At 41.6% G+C, this 25,314-nt stretch overlaps 1 protein-coding gene across 2 annotated transcripts in view; it reads left to right on the top strand.

Moving 5' to 3' along the window:
* LOC143774204 (NXPE family member 3-like) overlaps nucleotides 1–14,567 on the top strand; it is an 80,716-nt gene extending 66,149 nt beyond the window's left edge. Inside the window, exons 3-6 of one of the 2 annotated variants that reach the window (XM_077261581.1) lie at nucleotides 2,940–3,160; nucleotides 5,113–5,186; nucleotides 9,214–9,372; nucleotides 13,960–14,567. In XM_077261581.1, coding sequence (XP_077117696.1) covers nucleotides 2,940–3,160; nucleotides 5,113–5,186; nucleotides 9,214–9,372; nucleotides 13,960–14,492 — 987 coding nt within the window. In that variant the 3' untranslated portion in view covers nucleotides 14,493–14,567. Of the gene's footprint in view, nucleotides 1–2,939; nucleotides 3,161–5,112; nucleotides 5,187–9,168; nucleotides 9,373–13,959 lie in introns of both variants that reach the window. The other variant, XM_077261580.1, reaches the window with a different exon arrangement.
* Nucleotides 14,568–25,314: the final 10,747 nt, after the last annotated feature.

The following is a 25,314-nucleotide window of genomic DNA, read 5'->3' as shown; positions in this document are numbered from 1 at the left end:
GATGAAAGCTGTTCCATCTAAGATAAGCCGGACGTCTGGTGGGCTTGTGGTAAATGGATGTCTGTATGGCATTGTCCTTGATGTATATGGTCATGTCCAGAAAATGTATTTGGGTCTTTGAAACATTGAGGGAGAGCTTGATGGTTGGGTGGTACTTGTTGAAGTTATTGTGGAAGGTGAGCAGATCATCTTTTGAGCCTGTCCATATTATTAGCAGATCATCAATGTAGCGGAAGTATCCAAAAGGTTTAACAGAACAAGATGCAATAATTCTTCCTCTAGCTTCGCCATAAATAAGTTTCCATATTGTGGGGACAGTTTGCTTCCCATGGCTCTGCCCATACACTGTTGGTATAAATTGTTCCAAAAGAAAAATAGTTGTGATGGAGCACAAACCTGATAAATTGCAGTGTTGGTTCTGTGGCTAGATTGTTATTTTGAAGGAAATATTTACATGCTGAAATTCCATCCTCATGAGGAATGTTGGCATAGAGAGACTCTACATTCATGGTGGCTAGTAGAGTGTCCTCTGGAAGTGGGCCGAGCGCTGACAATTTGCAAAGAATATCCGTGGTGTCCTGGATATAGCTGGGTGTGCACCTCACCAAGGGTTCTGCACCATTGAAACTCTCCACTAATTGGTCTCCCTTTGCTAAACTCTTCCCTCTCCAATGCAGCCTAAAAGCAGCATCCAGGATCATAATCCTTTCCAAACTATACATTGGTGCCTCCAGCTGGTTTCAGTCATTACCCATCCACTACAGAATAGAACTGTCATGGTTAGGACATGGTTAATGTCTGTTCTCTCAGGGTTAATTTTGCTGGCTCCTCTTTCAATCTGGGAGGGGTATTTTTACTCACTCCAGACTAGTATTCGCTGTCAGCTATACTTTCTGTTCTAGTATGTGTGACTGACCCAAGGAGTGTGCGCCCTGTTTGCAATTGTTTTCCTTGCTCTCTGTGTGTTACTCTGTTTGTTTGTTCTTCTGGATTTCTGACCTCTGGTGTCACTTCTGACAATCCCCTGTCTCACTCCTTTGGTACTTCGTGATCTCCTGGCTCCGATCTTAACTTGTTTGACTACTCTTTTGTGTGTATCCCTCCTCTGCACCCCGGCGTCTGGCTCCATTCCCGACCACCTCCTACTCTGTCACATGGTTCAGGTCCTGGTTGTTATCTGGTTATTAACCTGGCACTTTGCTCAGCTCCCTTGCTCTTGTGTGCAGCGTTTCCCACAGCAGTATTACCCGGGAGTCGAAACAGCACTTTTTACCATTAACCCTTTAAGAATCTCCTATTTCTTCTTAGATTATATGTTTGCAAGCAGAAACCTCAATCCTCTTAGTATTTGTGAGTTATGTGTTGCTCTGTAATATCTGATGTTTGTATATGTTCCCTCTTATTAGTAAAGTGCTGCAGAATATGATGGAGCTATAGAAATAATAAAAACATAGTTATTTAGTATTGTAACTATTCGTCCAAGTTCTGCTGTGGATTTCTAGGAAACTTCACTTTGCCACAATCCCGCCTTTCTCACTAGGCTGTTCAAGCCTTACGTAGTTTCAGTATTACTGTAAGCACTTTGTACCACTAAACCACCACCATTTGCAGAACTACCCCCAGTGCCACCTGTTGATAATGTGCCACACTACTCCTAAAGAAACAGAAGGGTCCCAGGGCATTGAGTGGTCAACAGAGTTTCAGTCTGACTGACATGAGGCAAAATGTAGGATGACACTAGTACACCAATCAATGCACAATACATCTCTTGGGGTGAAGAGCCAGATGCATTTTTCAGGTATGAAGGGCACATTGTTAGATTATGGCCAAAATTAAAAAATAATTAGCATTCCTAATTGAGACAACTTATAATATATTGTTCCAGTTCTGACATTTATGGTCTATTGATGACATATGCCACAAATGTTTGATAGTGGGTTGTTCTATCTGTAGAATTCTCTAAATAAGGGGCTTGTATGTTTTGGACCCCGATTTTAGCACTTCAGAGAGTGAGAGATGAGAAGGACATAAATCTGCGCAAATATTTTCAATGTAAATTACATAACGTCTATAATGGGGGAAGGCTGCTCACAAAGGCATTATCCATCCCCATTCCAAAAGCTAAACACCCCTGCTCTAGATAGAAAAGTTTAAAGGGGTGTTAGCAACTGAGCTGAACTTGATACCCTGTCATTGCAAGTGGAAAACATTGATCATGAAGAATCTGCTCATGGGTTCTCACAGAAATCCCAACATGGGTGTCACAGGGTCCTTCTCCGATACCACACAATCAACCGAGCAAGAGAATAGTGAACAATTCCGAAAGCTTTATTTAGGCAAAAATACGAAAGGTCCATATACGATCTACCACACAAAGGATAAGATAGTCCAAAAGCCGAATGCAGTTCAGTAACAGGATAAATGTCCAAGGAGATGAGAGTCCAATTATCCAGCAGACAGGGGATAATAAATGGTCCATATGCTTAGGGGGGTGGGTCACAGGGGCTCATTGTTTCAACAAGCTAGTTCAAATGTCATTAGCATATTAGCAAGCAACATTATTCACTAACCCTGTGGAGAGATAACGGTACAGCACTGTGGGGGCTGATATCAGATGGCAAATAACAACTCATGCTACAAGAGAACACCATGATAATCAGTAAAATATAAATATACACAAAATGATATTCACAAAACATATCGCACCATCACAATGGGCCTCTAAAGAACCTTCTCTGATTGTAGTAGAAGTATGCATGTTCAACTCACCACCACCAGCACCAACATCCCTATTCATTGTTGTGGGTTACTGAAGGAGGCTGAGCGCGGTGTTGGGTTGCTTCCAGAAGTTCCATAGATTATGGATATGGAATAACTGTCAATTATGGGAACGACTCTTTACTCATGTTATTCACTATTTGTTCTTATCTTTGAGCAAGGTCTTTTTCAAAGGCTATTTTGTGAAAAACGGAATTGTAGAAGTGGTGGAATGTAATTTTGACCTTCCGGGGCAAGATGTTTGTGAATATTATGACTCACTCAATGAAGAAAAATGGGTGTGCAAAAGGCCAAAAACACTACCCTGTGATGCTTATCGGGACCATTCATCTGGTGGCAATCGTGTTATCCTAAATAAAGCAGAAAAACAGTTCTTCTCATTGTAAGTCCTTGTTTAGTTTTTTTCTCTTCTACCTAAAAAATAACAAAAAACACAAAAATATTCACCAGAACATCCTCAATCAGCTCGTAGCAGCTCCTGGCCGACACAGCAGAAGAGCTGTGTTTAAAATAATAGCAGTAGTTTAGTAGAACCTGGCAGCGATTGCTAAACATTGAGTGAAGTTTTGCTTTGCAGCTCCATTCAAATTGCTAATATCTGATCCTCACCACAGAAAATAATGGGTGATCTTGGGGTGCAGGCTCTCAGATACCGACAACCTCTTATTTATTAGCTGTCTCTTGATTACTTCATCAATCTGTCATGATTGGACATAATCTTTAAACAATAATCTTGGTTTCATCTAAAAAGGAAATCTGTCAGGAGGTATTTTCACTGTACAAAAGCTTCTTACAAAATTAGAATATCATCAAAAAGATAACTTATTTCAGTTCTTCAATACAAAAAGTGGAACTTGTATATTATATAGAGTCAATACACACAGGGTGACGAATTTCATGTGTTTATTTCTGTTAATGTTGATGATTATGGCTTACAGCCAATTAAAACCCAAAAGTCATTATCTCAGTAAATTAGAATACTTTGTAACACCAGCTTGAAAAATGATTTCAAAATCCGAAATGTCATCTTACTTTTGACAATACTCCATAGATTCTCTATGGGATTAATGTCAGGCGAGTTTGCTGCCAATCAAGCCCAGTGATACTGTTTGTACACCAGGTATTGGTACTTTTGGCAATGTGGACAGGGGCCAAGTCCTGCTGGAGAATGACATTTCCATCTACAAAAAGCTTGTAGGCAGAAGGAAGCATGAAATGCTCTAAAATTTCCTGGTAGACGGATGCGCTGACTTTGGTCTTGATAAAACACAGTGGACCTGCACCAGCAGATGACATGGCTCCCCAAACCATCACTGATTGTGGAGACTTCACACTAGACCTTCAGCAGCTTGGATTGTGGCCTCTCCACTCTTCCTCCAGACTCTGGGACCTTGATTTCCAAATGAAATGCAAAATTTACTTTTATCTGTAAGCAACACCTTGGAACACTGAGTAACAGTCCAGTTGTTTTTCTCCTTGGTCCAGGTAAGATGCTTCTGGCGTTGTCTATTGGTAGTGAGTGGCTTGACACAAGGAATGCGACACTTGCATCTCATGTCCTGGATATGTCTGTGTGTGGTGGCTCTTGAACCAAATACTCCAGCAGCAATCCACTCCTTGTGAATCTTCACCAAGTTTTTGAATGGCCTTTTCTTAACAATCCTTTCAAGGCTGCGGCTATCTCAGTTGCTTGTGCACCTTTTTCTACCACAATTTTTGCTTCCACTAATATGCTTTAATTTAACACTCGGTGGACTGTGTCAATGACTGCCTTCTGGGCACCTGTCAAGTCAGCAGTCTTCTCCATGATTGTGGAGCTGCTGAAACAGACTAAGAGACCTTTTTAAATGCTTAGGAAGCCTTTGCAGGTGTTTTTCGCTAACTATTCTAATTTACTGATATAATAACTTTTGGGGTTTTATTGGCTGCAAACCATAATCATCAACATAAAGAGAAATAAAAACTTGAAATAGATCACTCTGTTTGTAATGACTCTATATAATGCATGAGGTTTACTTTCAATATTTAAGAACTGAAATAAATTATCTTTTTAATGATACTCTAACTTTATGAGAAGCACCTGTAATCTGAAAACAGCAGGCAATAGAGGCTGAAACACCAAAGTTAGGGATGGGTCACATGTCAAAGTGAGTGCTGTTGTTTACTAACTGTGAAGGATTTATCTCTAAGATATTAACATTGCTGGACTATTCTAGTCTGGTAACGCCCACTCCTGCGATAAGCACCTCACTGTCTACAGATATTTAATGCCTGGAGAGCCTGCTGTGGGCAGTGGTAGCAAACGCAAAAACAATATATTTCTTTCTCTACAAGGTCATTGATTGAGCAAGAACTTTCATCAAATGTCAAACCTTTCAATGTCCTTCCCAAAAAAGATTATGTCAGAGGTATGTTTAATCTATCTATCTATCTATCTATCTATCTATCTATCTATCTATCTATCTATCTATCTATCTATCTATCTATCTGTCTATCTATCTGTCTATCTATCTATCCATCTATCTTCATCCATCTTTCAATTTAATTAAAAAGATTTTTCAAGGAATTTAAAACATTGTTAAAAATGTTCAGACAACATAAACAAACAACAAATAAGATCCTGAGTAGTGTTGAGCATTCCGATGCTGCAAGTATCGGGTATCGGCCGATACTTGCTGTATCGGAATTTCCGATACCGAGATCCGATATTTTTGTGATATCGGGTATCGGTATCGAAACAACATTAATGTAAAAATGTGTAAAAGAGAGAATTAAAATAAAAAAAATCGCTATACTCACCTGTCCGACGCAGCCGGGACCTCGGCGATTGTAAGCGGCAGCGTTGTTTCTTTAAAATTCGCGCTTTTACTTGCTTACGTGAATTCCCGGCTTCTGATTGGTCAGGGCGGCCATGTTGCCGGGACTCGGACCAATCACAGCAAGCCGTGACGAAATTACGTCACGGCTTGCTGTGATTGGTCCGCGTCCCGGCAACATGGCCGCCATTAACCAATCACAAGCCGTGACGTCACGGGAGGCTGGACACGCGCTTATTTTGAAAAGCGCGCGTGTCCAGCCTCCCGTGACGTCACGGCTTGTGATTGGTCACGGCGCCATATTGCCGGGATGCGGACCAATCACAGCAAGCCGTGACGAAATTACGTCACGGCTTGCTGTGATTGGTCCGCGTCCCAGGAACATGGCCGCCATTAACCAATCACAAGCCGTGACGTCACGGGAGGCTGGACACGCGCTTATTTTGAAAAGCGCGCGTGTCCAGCCTCCCGTGACGTCACGGCTTGTGATTGGTCACGGCGCCATATTGCCGGGATGCGGACCAATCACAGCAAGCCGTGACGAAATTACGTCACGGCTTGCTGTGATTGGTCCGCGTCCCAGGAACATGGCCGCCATTAACCAATCACAAGCCGTGACGTCACGGGAGGCTGGACACGCGCTTATTTTGAAAAGCGCGCGTGTCCAGCCTCCCGTGACGTCACGGCTTGTGATTGGTCACGGCGCCATATTGCCGGGACGCGGACCAATCACAGCAAGCCGTGACGTAATTTCGTCACGGCTTGCTGTGATTGGTCCGAGTCCCGGCAACATGGCCGCCCTGACCAATCAGAAGCCGGGAATTCACGTAAGCAAGTAAAAGCGCGAATTTTAAAGAAACAACGCTGCCGCTTACAATCGCCGAGGTCCCGGCTGCGTCGGACAGGTGAGTATAGCGATATTTTTTATTTTAATTCTTTATTTTACACATTTATATGGTTCCCAGGGCCTGAAGGAGAGTTTCCTCTCCTTCAGACCCTGGGAACCATCAGGAATACCGTCCGATACTTGAGTCCCATTGACTTGTATTGGTATCGGGTATCGGTATCGGATTGGATCCGATATTTTGCCGGTATCGGCCGATACTTTCCGATACCGATACTTTCAAGTATCGGACGGTATCGCTCAACACTAATCCTGAGTGATCCCCTGCGTTTTTTGCTCTACTGCTTATCTAGTCCTGGCTTGTCAGTGCTTCCTAGTGCATTCTCTGACACACTGAAAATAGATGGCAATATGTCACCATAGCAGGAAGTAAAGCCAATCAGACAATTCATTTAAGTTTGCATCTTAAGTGTTATTCTTAATTTTATGTTTCATTCTAATGAATTTGAATATTTACAACATATACTGTATGACTAGAACTGCAGTGCCACCTATTCAAAGTAGCAATCCTAAAAGTCAATATCAACCCTTTTATGAGCCTTGTCACGACTTGGGATGAAAGTGAAATCAAAATCTCAATTTTTAAACATGGTATTTTGGAGTGAGTTACCCCTTATCGGTGCAAAGTATGAGACATGATTTCACTGTATGAGAGGCTTAAGACTGGAATATAAGGGGGAACGATTCTCCTTGTGGAAAGTGACATACCTGGCATGTCAATGTAAGGAGGCTTATAAGCCATGCAATGCTCCTCTGGGAAGTTAAATATGTACAGTAAATTGCTGAACCACATCTCATACTTTGCACTGATGAAGGGCAACACCCCAAAGCACTGTCTGCAAACTGAGATTCTGATTTGGCTTTTATCCTAACTCTTGTGGCAAAGTTCATTACAGGGTCGATATTGACTTTTAGGATTGTTATTTCCATTAGGTGGCACTAGATTTCATGTCCTCTTCTTCTATTATGACACAATTTACATATGTAATTTTCTAGAGGAACAGTGTATTGGCATTTAAGCCTTTTTTACACTGACATGCCAGGCATCTCACTCTTCATAAGGAGAAATTTTATTCCTTAAATTACATCATATATTACATTTTAAACTCATAAGCAGAAATATAAGCAAAAAAATAAGTCGGCTCACCTATTTAGGCAGCTATCTCCCAATGCCAAGATCTTGCACAGAAAAAAAAGGCTGAGCAGCCAGTGTTTTAGCAGTAGTGTTGAGCGATACCTTCCGATACTTGAAAGTATCTGTATCGGATAGTATCGGCCGATACCCGAAAAATATCGGATATCGCCGATACCGATACCCGACACCAATACAAGTCAATGGGACTCAAGTATAGGAAGGTATCCTGGATGGTTCCCAGGGTCTGAAGGAGAGGAAACTCTCCTTCAGGCCCTGGGATCCATATTCATGTAAAAAATAAAGAATTAAAATAAAAAATATGGATATACTCACCCGTCCGGGGGCCCCTGGACCTTACCGATTGTAACCGGCAGCCTCCATTCCTAAGAATGAGCAGTTTAAGACCTTCGATGACGTCGCGGCTTGTGATTGGTCACGTGACGCTCATGTGACCGCTCACGCGACCAATCACAGGCCGCGACGTCATCGCAGGCCCTAAACTCCTCAATGACATCGCGGCCTGTGAATGGTCGCGTGAGCGGTCACATGAGCGGCACGCAACCAATCAGAAGCCGCGACATCATCGAAGGCCCTTCACACGCTCATTCTTAGGAATGGAAGCTGCCGGTTACAGCGGTAAAGTCCAGGGGCCGCCGGAGAGGTGAGTATATCCATATTTTTTATTTTAATTCTTTATTTTTTACATGAATATGGATCCGATTCCGATTTCCTATATCACAAAAGTATGAGAACTCGGTATCGGAATTCCGATACCGCAAGTATCGGCCGATACCCGATACTTGCGGTATCGGAATGCTCAACACTAGTTAGCAGAGAAGAACAATTCAGATTCAGCAAAATCCAGGACGGACTTTGTCTTTGGTAATAAAATATAGTTTTCAATGAGCAATTTTCAAATATCAGTGACATTACAAAAAATTATTCACCAATAATTTTATTGCACATAGCAGCGTAATACACACAGTGCAGAGTTTATGACCAATGCATTTCGACTTATGTCTTTGTTATTTTAACATTTTTAACATTAACAGCTAGATTTTACTACCAAAGGCAAAGTTCTTCATGGATTTCGCTGGATCTAAATTGTTCTTCTCATTTTAAAGTCATAGTTACACCTTACTTGTGATGTGACAATGTTTTATTGATCAATCAAATGGCTGGAATTGGAGATACTATTCATCCCTGATATTGCCCCAGTGTGGTAGCTGACAATGACAAGTTCCGACCCGTCCTATGAATTACTGTTGTTCTCCTGTGATCTCCGCACTGAAAAAAACCATGTATGCTTAGAGACAAGTAATAAAATGGTGCAAAAAAACATAAGCATGATACTATAAAAATTAGTAGAGAATAAAGGGCGTCAAGTAATGAGAAACATTTCAAAGACTATTTTTGTATATGCAAAGGCTTCCTTGGTGATTGTATTCTATTCTTCATATTTAAATTAATTATCTTTCAAAATCTAACAAAAAACAATAAGAAATTAACTTAACTCTCTCTTTTTTTTTAATAAGCTAACAATACTTGTACATCTCTACTGAAAAATCCAAATCCATCAGGCTTTTATTTTGAAGATATATGGACCTCTCATGTGTGCTCCAATCAAGATTTCAATACGTCCATCAAAGTATCTAAATGCCTTGCTGGAAAGATGGTCTACATGTTCGGAGACTCTACACTCCGTCAATGGTGGGAATACCTAGTGACGTTTGTTCCAAGTAGGTCGCCCAAATGACTCACATGAGTACTCAGATATTTTTTCTGAAATACTGCCTGCACCACGTGCCACGCCAGAGAGGCAACTGGAGATTAGGGAGGTTAATAAGTGGCTCAAGAATTGGTGTAGGAAGGAGGGGCCGACTTCTCAGTGGGCTACAGGCTCTACGCTAGGGACGGGCTGCACCTCAATGGGGAAGGTGCAGCTGTGCTGGGGAGAAAATGTCTAGAAGGTTGGAGGAGTGTTTAAACTAGGGATTGGGGGAGGGTATTCAATTTATAGGAGGGGAAGATAGGGCAGATAGAGACCTGGGCACAAATAAGAAAGTTGGGGGTGGCGGTGGCATGGGGGGTGGGGTTAGAACAGTTAATAATTTAAGAAAGAATAGAGGTACAGAGAGGAACATCAAGTGCATGTATACTAATGCCAGAAGCCTCGCCAACAAAATGGACGAATTAGAATTAATGTTGTTGGAGCATAATTATGACATGGTGGGGATATCTGAAACATGGCTGGATGAGAGCCATGACTGGGCTGTTAACTTGCAGGGCTATAGCCTGTTCAGAAATGACCGTACAGATAAGCGAGGGGGTGGGGTGTGTCTATATGTAAAATCGTCCTTAAAACCCATCCTGCGTGATAATATAGGTGAATTTAATGAAAATGTAGAGTCCCTGTGGGTGGAGATAAGGGGAGAGGGAAAAAATAATTACTGATGGGGGTTTGCTATAAATCTCCAAAAATAATGGAAGCAATGGAGAATATCCTCGTAAAGCAAATAGATGAAGCTGCGACTCAAGGAGAAGTCATTATTATGAGGGACTTCAACTACCCTGAAATAGATTGGGGAACAGAAACCTGCAGTTCCAGCAAAGGTAATCGGTTTTTGACAACTATGAGAGACAATTACCTTTCACAACAGGTTCAGGACCCAACAAGAAGGGGGGCACTGCTAGACCTAATATTAACCAACAGGCCAGACCGCATAGCAAATCTAAGGGTTGGGGGTCACTTGGGGAATAGTGATCACAAAATAATAAGTTTTCATGTCTCCTTTAATAAGATGTGTAGTAGAGGGGTGACAAGGACACTAAACTTCAGGAGGGCAAATTTCCAACGGATGAGAGAGGATCTTGGTGCAATTAACTGGGACGATATCCTGAGACATAAAAATACACAAAGAAAATGGGAGACGTTTATTAGCATCCTGGATAGGACCTGTGCACAGTATATACCGTGTGGGAATAAACATACTAGAAATAGGAGGAAACCAATATGGCTAAATAGAGCTGTAAGGGGCGCAATAAGTGACAAAAGGAAAGCATTTAGAGAATTAACGGAAGTAGGTAGTGATGAGGCATTAAATAAATACAGAAAATTAAATAAATTCTGTAAAAAGCAAATCAAGGCAGCAAAAATTGAGACAGAGAGACTCATTGCCAGAGAGAGCAAAAATAACCCCAAAATATTATTTAACTACATAAATAGTAAGAAACTAAAAAATGAAAGTGTTGGCCCCCTTAAAAATAGTCTGGGGGAAATGGTGGATGAGGATGAGGAAAGAGCCAATATGCTAAATGACTTTTTTTCATCAGTATTTACACAAGAAAATCCCACGGCAGCCAATATGATCAGTGATAACTAGTGTTGAGCGATACCGTCCGATACTTGAAAGTATCTGTATCGGAGAGTATCGGCCGATACCGGCAAAGTATCGGATCCAATCCGATACCGATACCCGATACCAATACAAGTCAATGGGACTCAAGTATCGGACGGTATCCCTGATGGTTCCCAGGGTCTGAAGGAGAGGAAACTCTCCTTCAGGCCCTGGGATCCATATTAATGTGTAAAAGAAAGAATTAAAATAAAAAATATTGCTATACTCACCTCTCCGACGCAGCCTGGACCTCACGGAGGGAACCGGCAGCGTTCTTTGATTAAAATTCGCGCGTTTACTTCCTTCCGTGAAGTCCCGGCTTGTGATTGGTCGCGTGCTGCCCATGTGGCCGCGACGCGACCAATCACAGCAAGCCGTGACGTAATTTCAGGTCCTTCAGGATTTTAAAATTACGTTCTGGCTTGTGATTGGTCGCGTCGCGGTCACATGGGCGACGCGACCAATCACAAGCCGGGACGTCAAGGGAGGCAGGACACGCGCACATTTTAAAATGCGCGCGTGTCCTGCCTCCCATGACGTCACGGCTTGTGATTGGTCGCGTCGCCCATGTGACCGCGACGCGACCAATCACAAGCCAGAACGTAATTTTAAAATCCTGAAGGACCTGAAATTATGTCACGGCTTGCTGTGATTGGTCGCGTCGCGGCCACATGGGCGGCACGCGACCAATCACAAGCCGGGACTTCACGGAAGGAAGTAAACGCGCGAATTTTAAACAAAGAACGCTGCCGGTACTCTCCGTGAGGTCCAGGCTGCGTCGGAGAGGTGAGTATAGCAATATTTTTTATTTTAATTCTTTCTTTTACACATTATTACATTAATGTTGTTTCGATACCGATACCCGATACCACAAAAGTATCGGATCTCGGTATCGGAATTCCGATACCCGCAAGTATCGGCCGATACCCGATACTTGCGGTATCGGAATGCTCAACACTAGTGATAACAAAAATTCCCCATTAAGTGTCACCTGCTTAACCCAGCAGGAAGTACGGAGCCGTCTAAAAATCACTAAAATTGACAAATCTCCGGGCCCGGATGGGATACACCCCCGAGTACTGCAGGAATTAAGTACAGTCATTGATAGACCATTATTTTTAATCTTTAAAGAGTCCATAATAACAGGGTCTGTACCACAGGACTGGCGTATAGCAAATGTGGTGCCAATATTCAAAAAGGGGACAAAAACTGAACTCGGTAATTATAGGCCAGTAAGCTTAACCTCTACTGTGGGTAAAATCCTGGAGGGCATTCTAAGGGATGCTATACTGGAGTATCTGAAGAGGAAGAACCTCATGACCCAGTATCAGCACGGGTTTACTAGGGACCGATCATGTCAGACTAATTTGATCAATTTCTATGAAGAGGTAAGTTCCGGACTGGACCAAGGGAGCCCAGTGGATGTAGTGTATATGGACTTTTCAAAAGCTTTTGATACGGTGCCACACAAAAGGTTGATACATAAAATGAGAATAATGCGGATAGGGGAAAATATGTGTAAGTGGGTTAAGAGCTGGCTCAGGGATAGGAAACAAAGGGTGGTAATTAATGGAGCACACTCGGACTGGGTCGTGGTTAGCAGTGGGGTATCACAGGGGTCAGTATTGGGCCCTCTTCTTTTTAACATATTTATTAATGACCTTGTAGGGGGCATTTAGAGTAGAATTTCAATATTTGCAGATGACCCTAAACTCTGCAGGGTAATCAATACAGGGGAGGACAATTTTATATTACAGGATGATTTATGTAAACTAGAAGCTTGGGCTGATAAATGGCAAATGAGCTTTAATGGGGATAAATGTAAGGTCATGCACTTGGGTAGAAGTAATAAGATGTATAACTATGTGCTTAATTCTAAAACTCTGGGCAAAACCGTCAATGAAAAAGACCTGGGTGTATGGGTGGATGACAAACTCATATTCAGTGGCCAGTGTCAGGCAGCTGCTACAAAGGCAAATAAAATAATGGGATGCATTAAAAGAGGCATAGATGCTCATGAGGAGAACATAATTTTACCTCTATACAAGTCACTAGTTCGACCACACTTAGAATACTGTGTACAGTTCTGGTCTCCGGTGTATAAGAAAGACATAGCTGAACTGGAGAAGGTGCGGAGAAGAGCGACCAAGGTTATTAGAGGACTGGGGGGTCTGCAATACCAAGATAGGTTATTACACTTGGGGCTATTTAGTTTGGAAAAACGAAGACTAAGGAGTGATCTTATTTTAATGTATAAATATATACAGTACAGGGGACAGTACAAAGACCTTTCTGATGATCTTTTTAATCATAGACCTGAGACAGGGACAAGGGGGCATCCTCTACGTCTGGAGGAAAGAAGGTTTAAGCATAATAACAGACGCGGATTCTTTACTGTAAGAGCAGTGAGACTATGGAACTCTCTGCCGTATGATGTTGTAATGAGTGATTCATTACTTAAATTTAAGAGGGGACTGGATGCCTTTCTTGAAAAGTATAATGTTACAGGGTATATACACTAGATTCCTTGATAGGGTGTTGATCCAGGGAACTAGTCTGACTGCCATATGTGGAGTCGGGAAGGAATTTTTTTCCCCAAGGTGGAGCTTACTCTTTGCCACATGGGTTTTTTTTGCCTTCCTCTGGATCAACATGTTAGGGCATGTTAGGTTAGGCTATGGGTTGAACTAGATGGACTTAAAGTCTTCCTTCAACCTTAATAACTATGTAACTATGTAACTATGCCAAAAGCACTTCAGAGTATTAATATAATTTTACTGGAATAGTTATAAATATTTAATACATTTTTAAACTTAATTATCAAAGGGTTATATGGGTTGTATACTATAATTTATGAAGATCTTCAAGATTCTGCTTTTTAAGTTGTTGTAAAGCTCAGTTAATTAATTTTATTTTCTAAATTTTCAGCTCTCAAGCAAATAGATCTTCATGTTACTCATAACCCTGGCCCATTGTTGGCCACAGACTCAGATAATAACTACATAGTCGAGTGGAGAGCACATCAGAAGCCTCTGCGCATGGAGCGTACAGGAATTAAAGAGCTGCAGTACATTGCTACAGAGCTTCATAGACTCGGGCCACGGAAAAATATGGTCATTGTGTTGACTTGTTGGAGTCACTTTCTCACATATCCCATTTCATTTTATGTCCGACGATTATGGCACATTCGAGAAGCTATTAAACAACTCTTGGAACGTAGCCCTGATACAAAGATTCTCATTAAATCGGCTAACACCGGATATAGGTTTGACCATGGAAGCGATTGGTTGTCCTATCAGTTGGATACAGTGATGAGAGCTATGTTTTCTGAGCTTCCAGTAAATATATTGGACGTCTGGCAAATGACCTCGTGCCACCGAGAACCAGAGAATATTCATCCAATAAGGATCATTATAAAAAATGAGGTGCACCTGATGCTTTCATTTATATGTCCTGAATAATGTGGAGTCAAAACACACTCTGTACTTAAATGTGAATATGCTTACTTCATTCTTTTAAAAAACTATGACTAGTGTGCTCATTAGTGTTGAGCAATACCTTCCGATACTTGAAAGTATCGGTATCAGATAGTATCGGCCGATATCCGAAAAATATCGGATATCGCCGATACCGATACCCAATACCAATACAAGTCAATGGGACACAAGTATTGGAAGCTATCCTGGATGGTTCCCAGGGTCTGAAGGAGAGGAAACTCTCCTTCAGACCCTGGGATCCATATTCATGTAAAAAATAAAGAATTAAAATAAAAAATATGGATATACTCTCCCTCGGACGAGCCCTGGACCTTACCGATGTAACCGGCAGCCTCCGTTCCTAAGAATGAGGAGTTTAGGACCTTCGATGATGTCGCGGCTTGTGATTGGTCGCGTGACCGCTCATGTGACCGCTCGGCCGATACCCGATACTTGCGGTATCGGAATGCTCAACACTAGTGCTCATATCACATCTTTAAGTCCGCTCCAGCAGAATGGAATGCTTCCATTAAAAACTATAAAAAATTGCACTGAAAGGTGGAACATCTTCAAAGCCTAGAGAATTTTCACGCTGCTTCGAGACTAAACCTTCAACAAACTTTCTATTTTCCACAGCAGCACTCTGTGTGGTCAAGATACAGTTGTGCTCAAAAGTTTACGTACCCCGGCAGAATTTTTGATTTCTTGGCCTTTTTCTCAGAGAACATGAATGATAACACCGAAACTTTCTCTACACTCATAGTTAGTGGTTGGGTGAAGCCCATAACCTGATAAAGACATTGTAATCTGCATGCATCAAATAAATATTACAACTGGGCTATAATGATTTATGGCCTCCGTCCATTAACCTTTGTGAGCAGGTGGATGGACATTGTAGGTGATGGGATCCTTAAAATATCATGTTGATTGAAGCCCTTTAGTATTACATTTAGTACTGAGTGCGGCCAGTGTTGGTGTCCTTTTTAACTCCTTCATGACCCAGCCTATTTTGTCCTTAATGACCTGGCCATTTTTTGCTATTCTGACCAGTGTCCTTTTATGAGGTAATAACTCAGGAATGCTTCAACGGATCCTAGCGATTCTGAAAATGTTTTTTCGTGACATATTGGGCTTTATGTTAGTAGTAAATTTAGATCAATAATTTTTGCATTTGTTTGTGAAAAAGTCCGAAATTTGGTGAAAATTTTGAAAATTTTGCAATTTTTAAATTTTGAATTTTTATTCTGTTAAACCAGAGAGCTATATGACACAAAATAGTTAATAAATAACATTACCCACATGTCTAATTGACAATAGCACAATTTTGGAAACAACATTTTTTTTTCTGCTAGGAAACTACAGTTAGGTCCATATATATTTGGTCACAGACAACATTTTTCTAATTTTGGTTATAGACATTACCACAATGAATTTTAAACAAAACAATTCCGATGCAGTTGAAGTTCAGACTTTCAGCTTTCATTTGGGGGTATCCACATTAAAATTGGATGAAGGGTTTAGGAGTTTCAACTCCTTAACATGTGCCTCCCTGTTTTTAAAGGGACCAAAAGTAATTGGACAGATGAAATAATTTTAAATAAAATGTTCATTTCTAGTACTTGGTTGAAAACCCTTTGTTGGCAATGACTGCCTGAAGTCTTGAACTCATGGACATCACCAGACGCTGTGTTTCCTCCTTTTTTATGCTCTGTCAGGCCTTCACTGAGGTGGTTTTCAGTTGCTGTTTGTTTGTGGGCCTTACTGTCTGAAGTTTAGTCTTTAACAAGTGAAATGCTGCTCAATTGGGTTGAGATCAGGTGACTGACTTGGCCATTCAAGAATATTCCACTTCTTTGCTTTAATAAACTCCTGGGTTGATTTGGCTTTATGTTTTGGGTCATTGTCCATCTGTAGTATGAAACGACGACCAATCAGTTTGGCTGCATTTGGCTGGATCTGAGCACACAGTATGGCGGCTCTGAATACCTCAGAATTCATTCCTGTGTCACATCATCAATAAACACTAGTGACCCAGTGCCACTGGCAGCCATGCATGCCCAAGCCATCACACTGCCTCCGCCGTGTTTTACAGATGATGCGGTATGCTTTGGATCATGAGCCGTACCACACCTTCGCCATACTTTTCTCTTTCCATCATTCTGGTAGAGGATGATCTTGGTTTCATCTGTCCAAAGAATGTTCTTCCAGAACTGTGCTGACTTTTTTAGATGTTTTTAGCCTTTTTATTCTTGACACTTATGAGTGGCTGCACCGTGCAGTGAACCCTCTGTAGTTACTTTCATGCAGTCTTCTCTTTATGGTAGATTTGGATATTGATACGCCGACCTCCTGGAGAGTGTTGTTCACTTGGTTGGCTGTTGTGAAGAAGTTTCTCTTCACCATGGAGATTATTCTGCGATCATCCCCCACTGTTGTCTTATGTGGGCGCTCAGGTCTTTTTGCATTGATGAGTTCACCAGTGCTTTCTTTCTTTCTCAGGATGCACCAAACTGTTGATTTTGCCACTCCTAATATTGTAGCAATTTCTCGGATTTTTTTTTTCTGTTTTCGCAGCTTAAGGATGGCTTGTTTCACCTGCATGGAGAGCTCCATTGACCGCATGTTTACTTCACAGCAAAACCTTCCAAATGCAAGCACCACATCTCAAATCACCTCCAGGCCTTTTATCTGCTTAATTTAGAATGACATAACGAAGGGACTGCCCACACCTGTCCATGAAATAGCCTTGGAGTCAATTGTCCAATTACTTTTGGTCCCTTTAAAAACAGGGTGGCACATGTTAAGGAGCTGAAACTCCTAAACCCTTCATCCAATTTTAATATGGATACCCTCAAATGAAAGCTGAAAGTCTGAACTTCAACTGCATCTGAATTGTTTTGCTTAAAATTCATTGTGGTAATGTCTATAACCAAAATTAGAAAAATGTCGTCTCTGTCCAAATATATATGGACCTAACTGTATATGGGTTAAAATTTGACCAGCGATTTTTCATTTTTACAACAGAATTTACAAAACCATTTTTTTTAAGGGACCACATCACATTTGAAATCAGTTTGAGGGGTCTATATGGCTGAAAACACCCAAAAGTGACACCATTCTAAAGACTGCACTCCTCAAGGTGCTCAAAACCACATTCAAGAAGTTTATTAACCCTTCAGGTGCTTCATAGAAGCAGAAGCAACATGAAAGGAAAAAATGAACATTTAACATTTTAGTCACAAAAATGATTTTTAGCAACAATTTTTCTTTTTTCCCAAGAGTAAAAGGAGAAACTGGACCCCGAAAGATATTGTACAATTTGTCCCGAGTACGCTGATTCCCCATATATGGGGGGAACCACTGTTTGGGCGCACGACAGGGCTCGGAAGGGAAGGAGTGCCATTTGACTTTTTGAAGAAAAAATTGGCTCCAATCTTTAGCGGACACCATGTCGCATTTGGAGAGCCCCTGTGTGCCTAAATATAGGAGCTCCCCACAAGTGACCCCAATTTGGAAACTAGACCCCCCAAGGAACTTATCTAGATGCATAGTGAGCACTTTAAACCCCCAGATGCTTCCCAAATTGATCCGTAAATATGAAAAAGTACTTTTTTTCACCAAAAAAAATATTTTAGCCTCAATTTTTTTCATTTTCACATGGGCAACAGGATAAAATGGATCCTGAAATTTGTTGGGCAATTTCTCCTGAGTACACCAATACCTCATATGTGGTCAGAAACTACTGTTCGGGTGCACGGCAGGGCTCGGAAGGAAAGGAGCGCCATTTGACTTTTTGAATAAAAAATTAGCTCCAATCGTTAGCGGACACCATGTCGTGTTTGGAGAGCACCTGTGTGCCTAAACATTGGAGATAACCCACAAGTGACCCCATTTTGTAAAGTAGATCCCCCAAGGAACTTATCTAGATGCATAGTGTGCACTTTGAACCCCCAGGTGCTTCACAAATTGATCCGTAAAAATGAAAAAGTCCTTTTTTTCACAAAAAAAAATTTTAGCTTCAATTTTTTCATTTTTACAAGGGCAACAGGATAAAAAGCATCCTAAAATTTGTTGGGCAATTTCTTTTGAGTACACAGACACCTCATATGTGGTCAGAAACCACTGTTTGGGCGCACGGCAGGGCTCGGAAGGAAAGGAGCGCCATTTGACTTTTTGAATAAAAAATTAGCTCCAATCATTAGCGGACACCATGTCGCGTTTGAAGAGCCCCTGTGTGGCTAAACATTGGAGCTCCTCCACAAGTGACCCCATTTTGGAAGCTAGACCTCCAAAGGAACTAACATAATTGTGCGATGAGCACATTGAACCCCCAAGTTCTTCACAGAAGTTTATAACGCAGAGCCGTGAAAATAAAAAAATAATTTTTCTTTCTTCAAAAATGATTTTTTAGCCCACAATTTTTCATTTTCACAAGGGTAACAGGAAAAACTGGACCCCAAAATTTGTTGTCCAGGTTGTCCTGACTATGCTGATACCCCATATGTGGGGGAAACCACTGTTTGGGTTCACGTCAGGGCTCAGAAGGGAAGTAATGATGTTTTGAAATTCAGACTTTGATGGAATGGTCTGCGGGCGTCACATTGTGTTTGCAGAGCCCCTGATGTGCCTAAACAGAAGAAACCCAGCACAATTGACCCATTTTGGAAACTAGACCTCCCAAGGAACTTATCTATATGTGTGGTTAGCACTTTGAACCCCCAAATGCTTCACAGAAATTTATAACGCAGAGCTGTGAAAATAAAAAATATTTTTTCCCCACAAAAATATGTTTTTAACCCACAATTTTAATTTTCCCAAGGGTAACAGGAGAAGTTAGACCCCCAAAGTTGTTGTGCAATTTTTCCTGAGTATGCTTATGCCCCATATGTTTGGGTAAACCACTGTTTGGGCACACGTCGGGGCTCGGAAGGGAGGGAGCACCATTTGACTTTTTGAACACAAGATTGACTGGAATCAATGGTGTTGCCATGTTGCGTTTGGAGACCCCTGATGTGCCTAAACAGTGGAAGCCCCTCAATTCTAACTCCAAAACTAATCCCAACACACCCCCACCCTAATCCCAACTCTAGCCATAACCCTAATCACACCCCTATCCCCAACACACACCTAACCACAACCCTAACCCCAACACACCCCTAACCCTAATCCCAACCCTAACCCAAACCACAACCCTACCCCCAACATACACCTAACCCTAATCCGAACCCTAACCATAACCCTAACCACCAAATCTTAACCCTATTTCCAACCCTAACCCTAATTCCAACCCTAACTCTAATTCCAACCCTAAGGCTATGTGCCCACATTGCAGATTCATGTGAGGATTTTTCAGTTTTGCAAAAATCCGCAGGTAAAATGCACTGCGTTTTACCTGCGGATTTACCGCGGATTTCCAGTGTTTTTTGTGCGGATTTCAACTGCGGATTCCTATTGAGGAACAGGTGTAAATCGCTGCGGAATCCGCACAAAGAATTGACATGCTGTGGAAAATACAATGCAGCTTTTCCGTGTGGTATTTTTCGCACCATGGGCAAGGCGGATTTGGTTTTCCATAGGTTTACATGGTACTGTAAATGTGATGGAAAACTGCTACGAATCAGCAGCAGCCAATCCACTGCGGATCGGCAGCCAAATCCACACCATGTGCACACTGTTAGGGTTGGCGGAACGCACCAAATATATTTATTAGATGGGATAGGTGTGTTCGCAACCCGGGATCCACCGTTCAGGAAAGAACCTGCTGCTAAGTAAGGCGGCGAAGCAAAATAGAATAAACGAACTCTGTTACTTCACAGAGCCTGTAGTAAAGAGAACGCTGTGCCCTGTTTAGCTCACAGGGGACACAGCTACTGTGTAGAGCCGACAGTGGTCATGCAGTCCAACCAACACGCAGCTCCTCTTCGGTGGAGCCGGAATTCTATTGGCTATTAGCCAGCCCTAAATTCACACAAAACTCCTCGCCGGAGGTGCCAGCATTCTAGGGGCTTATTTCAGCCGGGTCCCTGACCACACACACGACTACACTGGCGCTGAGCTCGTACATATTTGACACTAGCGCATGGCCGTGCGGTCATGAGAACCTTATATATCTGCAGCACCTACAGGACCTTCCAATAAGGACCAATAGAAGGCTGCCACAGAACTTGATCAGGTACAGGACCTTCCTGGAGGACCAATGGAAGTTGCTGCAGTACCTGAGCATGTGACCCTTGATCTCCACTGAGAGATCTTACCCTGGGCATGCTCAGTGTGTGCAAAGCAGGACTTAGTCCCAGAAAAGCCTGCTCGCTGCAGATCAGTGCAGGGTAGTTTATTTATTATTTTTTTATTTTGATCAAAATGTACCTGGAATGCGTCTGTTGGTGGGTGCACAGCACATGCGCCCGCTATTTTGGAAGATGGCGGCACCCATGGAGAAGACGGATGGACAACTGGAGGGACACCGGAGCTCAGTAAGTATGCAGGGGTGGGATTGGACCACAGGGGGTGGGATCAGACTGTGGGGGGAGCGAACAGGAGGACGGAGTGGAGCATAGGACAGCAGAGGACAGGACAGAGGATGGGGGCGGTAGATCGGTGGCAGTGGCAGGGTCAGATCGTGGTCTCCAGCCATGGCCGATGATATTGCAGCATCGGCCATGGCTGGATTGTAATATTTCACCAATTTTCATTGGTCGATATATTACGATTGCTCTGATTGAAAGTGAAAGTGAAATGTCACTTTCAACAGCCAATCAGAGCGATCATAGCCACGGGGGGTGAAGCCACCGCCCCTTGGCTCAAGTACCACTCCCCCTGTCCTTGCAGGTTGGGTGAAATTACAATTAACCCTTTCACTCGACCTGCAGGAGCTCAATCTTTCTGTGACGCAGCATATGCGTCACAGGTCGGATTGGCAATGACTTTCATGATGCATACGCTGCATCACAGGTCGGGAAGGGGTTAATCACATCTTTTAAATCTTGTTTGTTAATATATGTTTGATGATCTGTTTCAATAAAGGTTGTTATAGAAATTTTGCCAAAAATTCCAATATTTCTCCTTTTTGAATTTAATAAGTCAGGTCGCAGGGTTATAAACACATCTAGGTGTCATATGTTCTTTATACTTTTTTTACATGAGCAATTTGACACTACAGTATTGGTTAGGGGTATGTTCACATTTTTGCTGCACTTTTTCCATGATTTTTTTTTTCAGCAAAAAATGCAGCATTTTACTGACTTAACAAAGTGAATTAAACTTTTGAAATTGCATTCACACTCCAGCAATGTTAAAATAAAATAGCTAGGGTAATGCCAAAAGTATTTATGTTATTGAGCACAAGAGCCCATGTACAGTATACACCTTTATTTGAAAGTTGGTAAAACAAACACAAAATATTAAATAGTACTTTATTTTAGAACAAATAAAACCATTAACATGACAACAAATGCTATTTTATTTCAAAAGCTAAACAATGTTAGCAAACAACTCAAAGCCAAAATGTTAATGGAACATAACATAGAAACATAGCATAGGTAGCAAGGCTGAAAAAAGCAATTTGTCCATCCAGTTCAGCTGATATTTCATCAGAATAAATTCCCAGATCTACGTCCTTGTAAAGATTCTAATAATTGTAAGATACAATATTGCTATGCTCCAGGAAGACATCCAGGCCTCTCTTGAACCCCTCGACTGAGTTCGCCATCACCACCTCCTCAGGCAAGCAATTCCAGATTCTCACTGCCCTAACAGTAAAGAATCCTCTTCTATGTTGGTGGAAAAACCTTCTCTCCTCCAGAAGCAGAGAATGCCCCCTTGTGACCGGCACCTTCCTTTGTATAAACAAATCCTTGGAGAGATATTTGTACTGTCCCCTTATATACTTATACATTGTTATTAAATCGCCCCTCAGTCATCGTTTTTCTAGACTAAATAATTCTAATTTTGCTAATCTCGCTGGGTATTGTAGTTCTCCCATCCCCTTTATTAGTTTTGTTGCCCTCCTTTGCAATCACTCTAGTTCCATTATATCCTTCCTGAGCACCGGTGCCCAAAACTGTACACAGTACTCCATGTGCGGTCTAACTAGGGATTTGTACAGAGGCAGTATAATGTTCTCATCATGTGTATCCAGACCTCTTTTAATGCACCCCATGATCCTGTTTGCCTTAGCAGCTGCTGCCTGGCACTGGCTGCTCCAGGTAAGTTTATCCTTAATTAGGATCCCCAAGTCCTTCTCCCTGTCAGATTTACCCAGTGGTTTTCTGTTCGGTGTGTAATGGTGATATTGATTCCTTCTTCCCATGTGTATAACCTTACATTTATCATTGTTAAACCTCATCTGCCACCTTTCAGCCCAAGTTTCCAACTTATCCAGATCCATCTGTAGCAGAATACTATCTTCTCTTGGATTGACATAATAAATATGCTGAAGAGAATAGGTCCCAACACCGACCCCTGCATTACCCCACTGGTCACAGTGACCCAGTTAGAGAATATACCATTTATAACCACCCTCTGCTTTCTAGCACTAAGCCAGTTACTTACCCATTTACACACATTTTCCCCCAGAGCTGTATAATGTGCTCACTACATTTCCCCAAGTTTTCCCCTTGGCAGGCTCTATCTCTCATGTGCAGTTGACTCTGAGCTAGTGGGAGGACACAAACTACGATGATGTGTATTAAAAAATAGAATTTCAATTCTTAGTTATCTCACAAACAGAAGCAGCAGCAGTACAGAGAAAATTATACAGCAGTACTAAGCTATGTAGTTGTGAATCCAGCTCTGGAGTGAGGAAATTGATTGATTAGAGAGCTCACCACGTTCTTTCTGTGGCTTCATTTAGTCTTTTTCTCACTATGCTTTTTGTTTCAAAGCAGATAAAAATCCAGGAGGTAAAGGTAGAGACTAGGTGATTCAAAAGGAGATACTGAATTTTCCAGTTCAGAGCTAACGGGCTCTGGTCTATTATCTTCATAATAACACCCTAAAATATTGCACTGAAGAAATATCTAGGCAATTTTTTGTTTTAGTTTTATTTGTTTTGTTTTTACTGTCATTATTATTTAACAAATAATACAAACTAATATACAAAATTCAAGTTCAAGGGGTTATCCAGACTCAGGCAACAATTCTGCAGTCACCCTCATCCAACAATTCAATGTTTAAAAATAAGAGAAAAATAAGATGAGAAGGGGGGTGTTCACCAAAAGACATAGAGTAAGAAATAAAGGAAATATTATGACAAAGTGGATTATGGAAAGACCTAATAAGGCCGTGACTCAATCAGGTTTCTAGAAAGTTGGTTGTTGCATCGTAAACATCCCAGGGATTCACAGAACTGCACAAATCTGTCCATGGTGTTGGCGAGGAAGGCCTTAAGGCCATTGTTATAAATATAATTGTAAAAATCTTTTAAGCTCTCATATTAACATGTTCACGACCTTGGACCAATAGGTACATCAAAGGTCGTGTCCCTTCTTTTGCATTGGAACCAGCATTTTTCCCTGCACATGACAGCTGATCTAATCAGCTGTCATATTCCTCTAACAGCCAATGGTGAATCCGAGATGCATAAATGGCTGTTAACCAGTCAAATTCTGCTGTCAATCACTGGCAGTGGTATATAACATGTGCTGCCTGGAAGCCCATCACAAGTCCAGCCCATCGGCGCCCCTGTCACATAATTGGGGGCCACCAATTGGTTGCCATGACAGCCGGGGGGTTGAAAAAGATCCCTGTGACTGTCATTATGAATCTCTGACCCTTGACAGCTTCAATTCTCCTAAGGTAACTATTGAAGTCAGTAAAATGTTAAAAAAAGTCTAAAAATTAAAAAGCACTAAAGTTCAAATAACTCCACTTTTACCACATTCAAAATAAAACAATTTAAGAAATGCGCAAACTTGATATCGCTGCATTTAGAAATGTCTGATTTATTAAAATGAAAAGTACATTCGTCCCTTCAATAAATGGCGTCACAGGAAAAAAATCAAAACATCAGAATTAAGGTGTTTTGGCCACAGAAACATCATTTTGACCCCAAATGGCATTAATGTAAATTTCAGCTCAGGACACAAAAAGTAAGCCCTTACCGAGCCCCAGATCCTGAAAACTGGAGACATCAGGTTCACATTTTTTTTTCTTATAAATGTAGGATTTTTTTTCACCACTTAAAAAAAAAACCTATAGATGTTTGGCTTCCGTGTGTTCGTACTGACTTGAGGAATTATATTTCAAAGTCAGTTATAGCCTTTAGTGAGCATGGCAAACAAAAAATCTAAAGCAATTGTGGAATTGTACTTTTTTTGCAATTTCACTATACTTGGAATCTCTTACTTTTTCTTGTATTCATTCTTGTCTGGACTACTGTAACTCTCTACTAATTGGCCTCCCTCTTACCAAACTCTCCCCTCTCCAATCTGTCCTGAATGCTGCAGCCAGGATCATATTTCTCACCAATCGTTACACCGATGCCTCTACCTTGTGCCAGTCATTACACTGGTTATCCATCCACTCCAGAATCCATTACAAATGTATTACCCTGACCCACAAAGCGCTCCATGGCTCCGCACCACCCTACATCTCCTCCCTGTTCTCAGCCTACCACCCTACCCATGCTCTCCATTCTGATAATAACCTGAGGATAATATCCTCCATAATTAGAACCTCCCACTCCCATCTGCAAGACATTTCACGTGCTGTGCCAATTCTCTGGAATGCACTACCCAGGTTAATACGGTTAATCCCCAATCCCCACAGCTTTAAGCGTGCCATAAAAACACATTTGTTCAGCTTGGCC

Source organism: Ranitomeya variabilis, chromosome 5 (assembly GCF_051348905.1).
Source record: "Ranitomeya variabilis isolate aRanVar5 chromosome 5, aRanVar5.hap1, whole genome shotgun sequence".
NCBI lineage: Eukaryota > Metazoa > Chordata > Amphibia > Anura > Dendrobatidae > Ranitomeya > Ranitomeya variabilis.
Note: the sequence above shows the minus strand (reverse complement) of the source record. Positions and strands in the feature narration are given on the sequence as shown.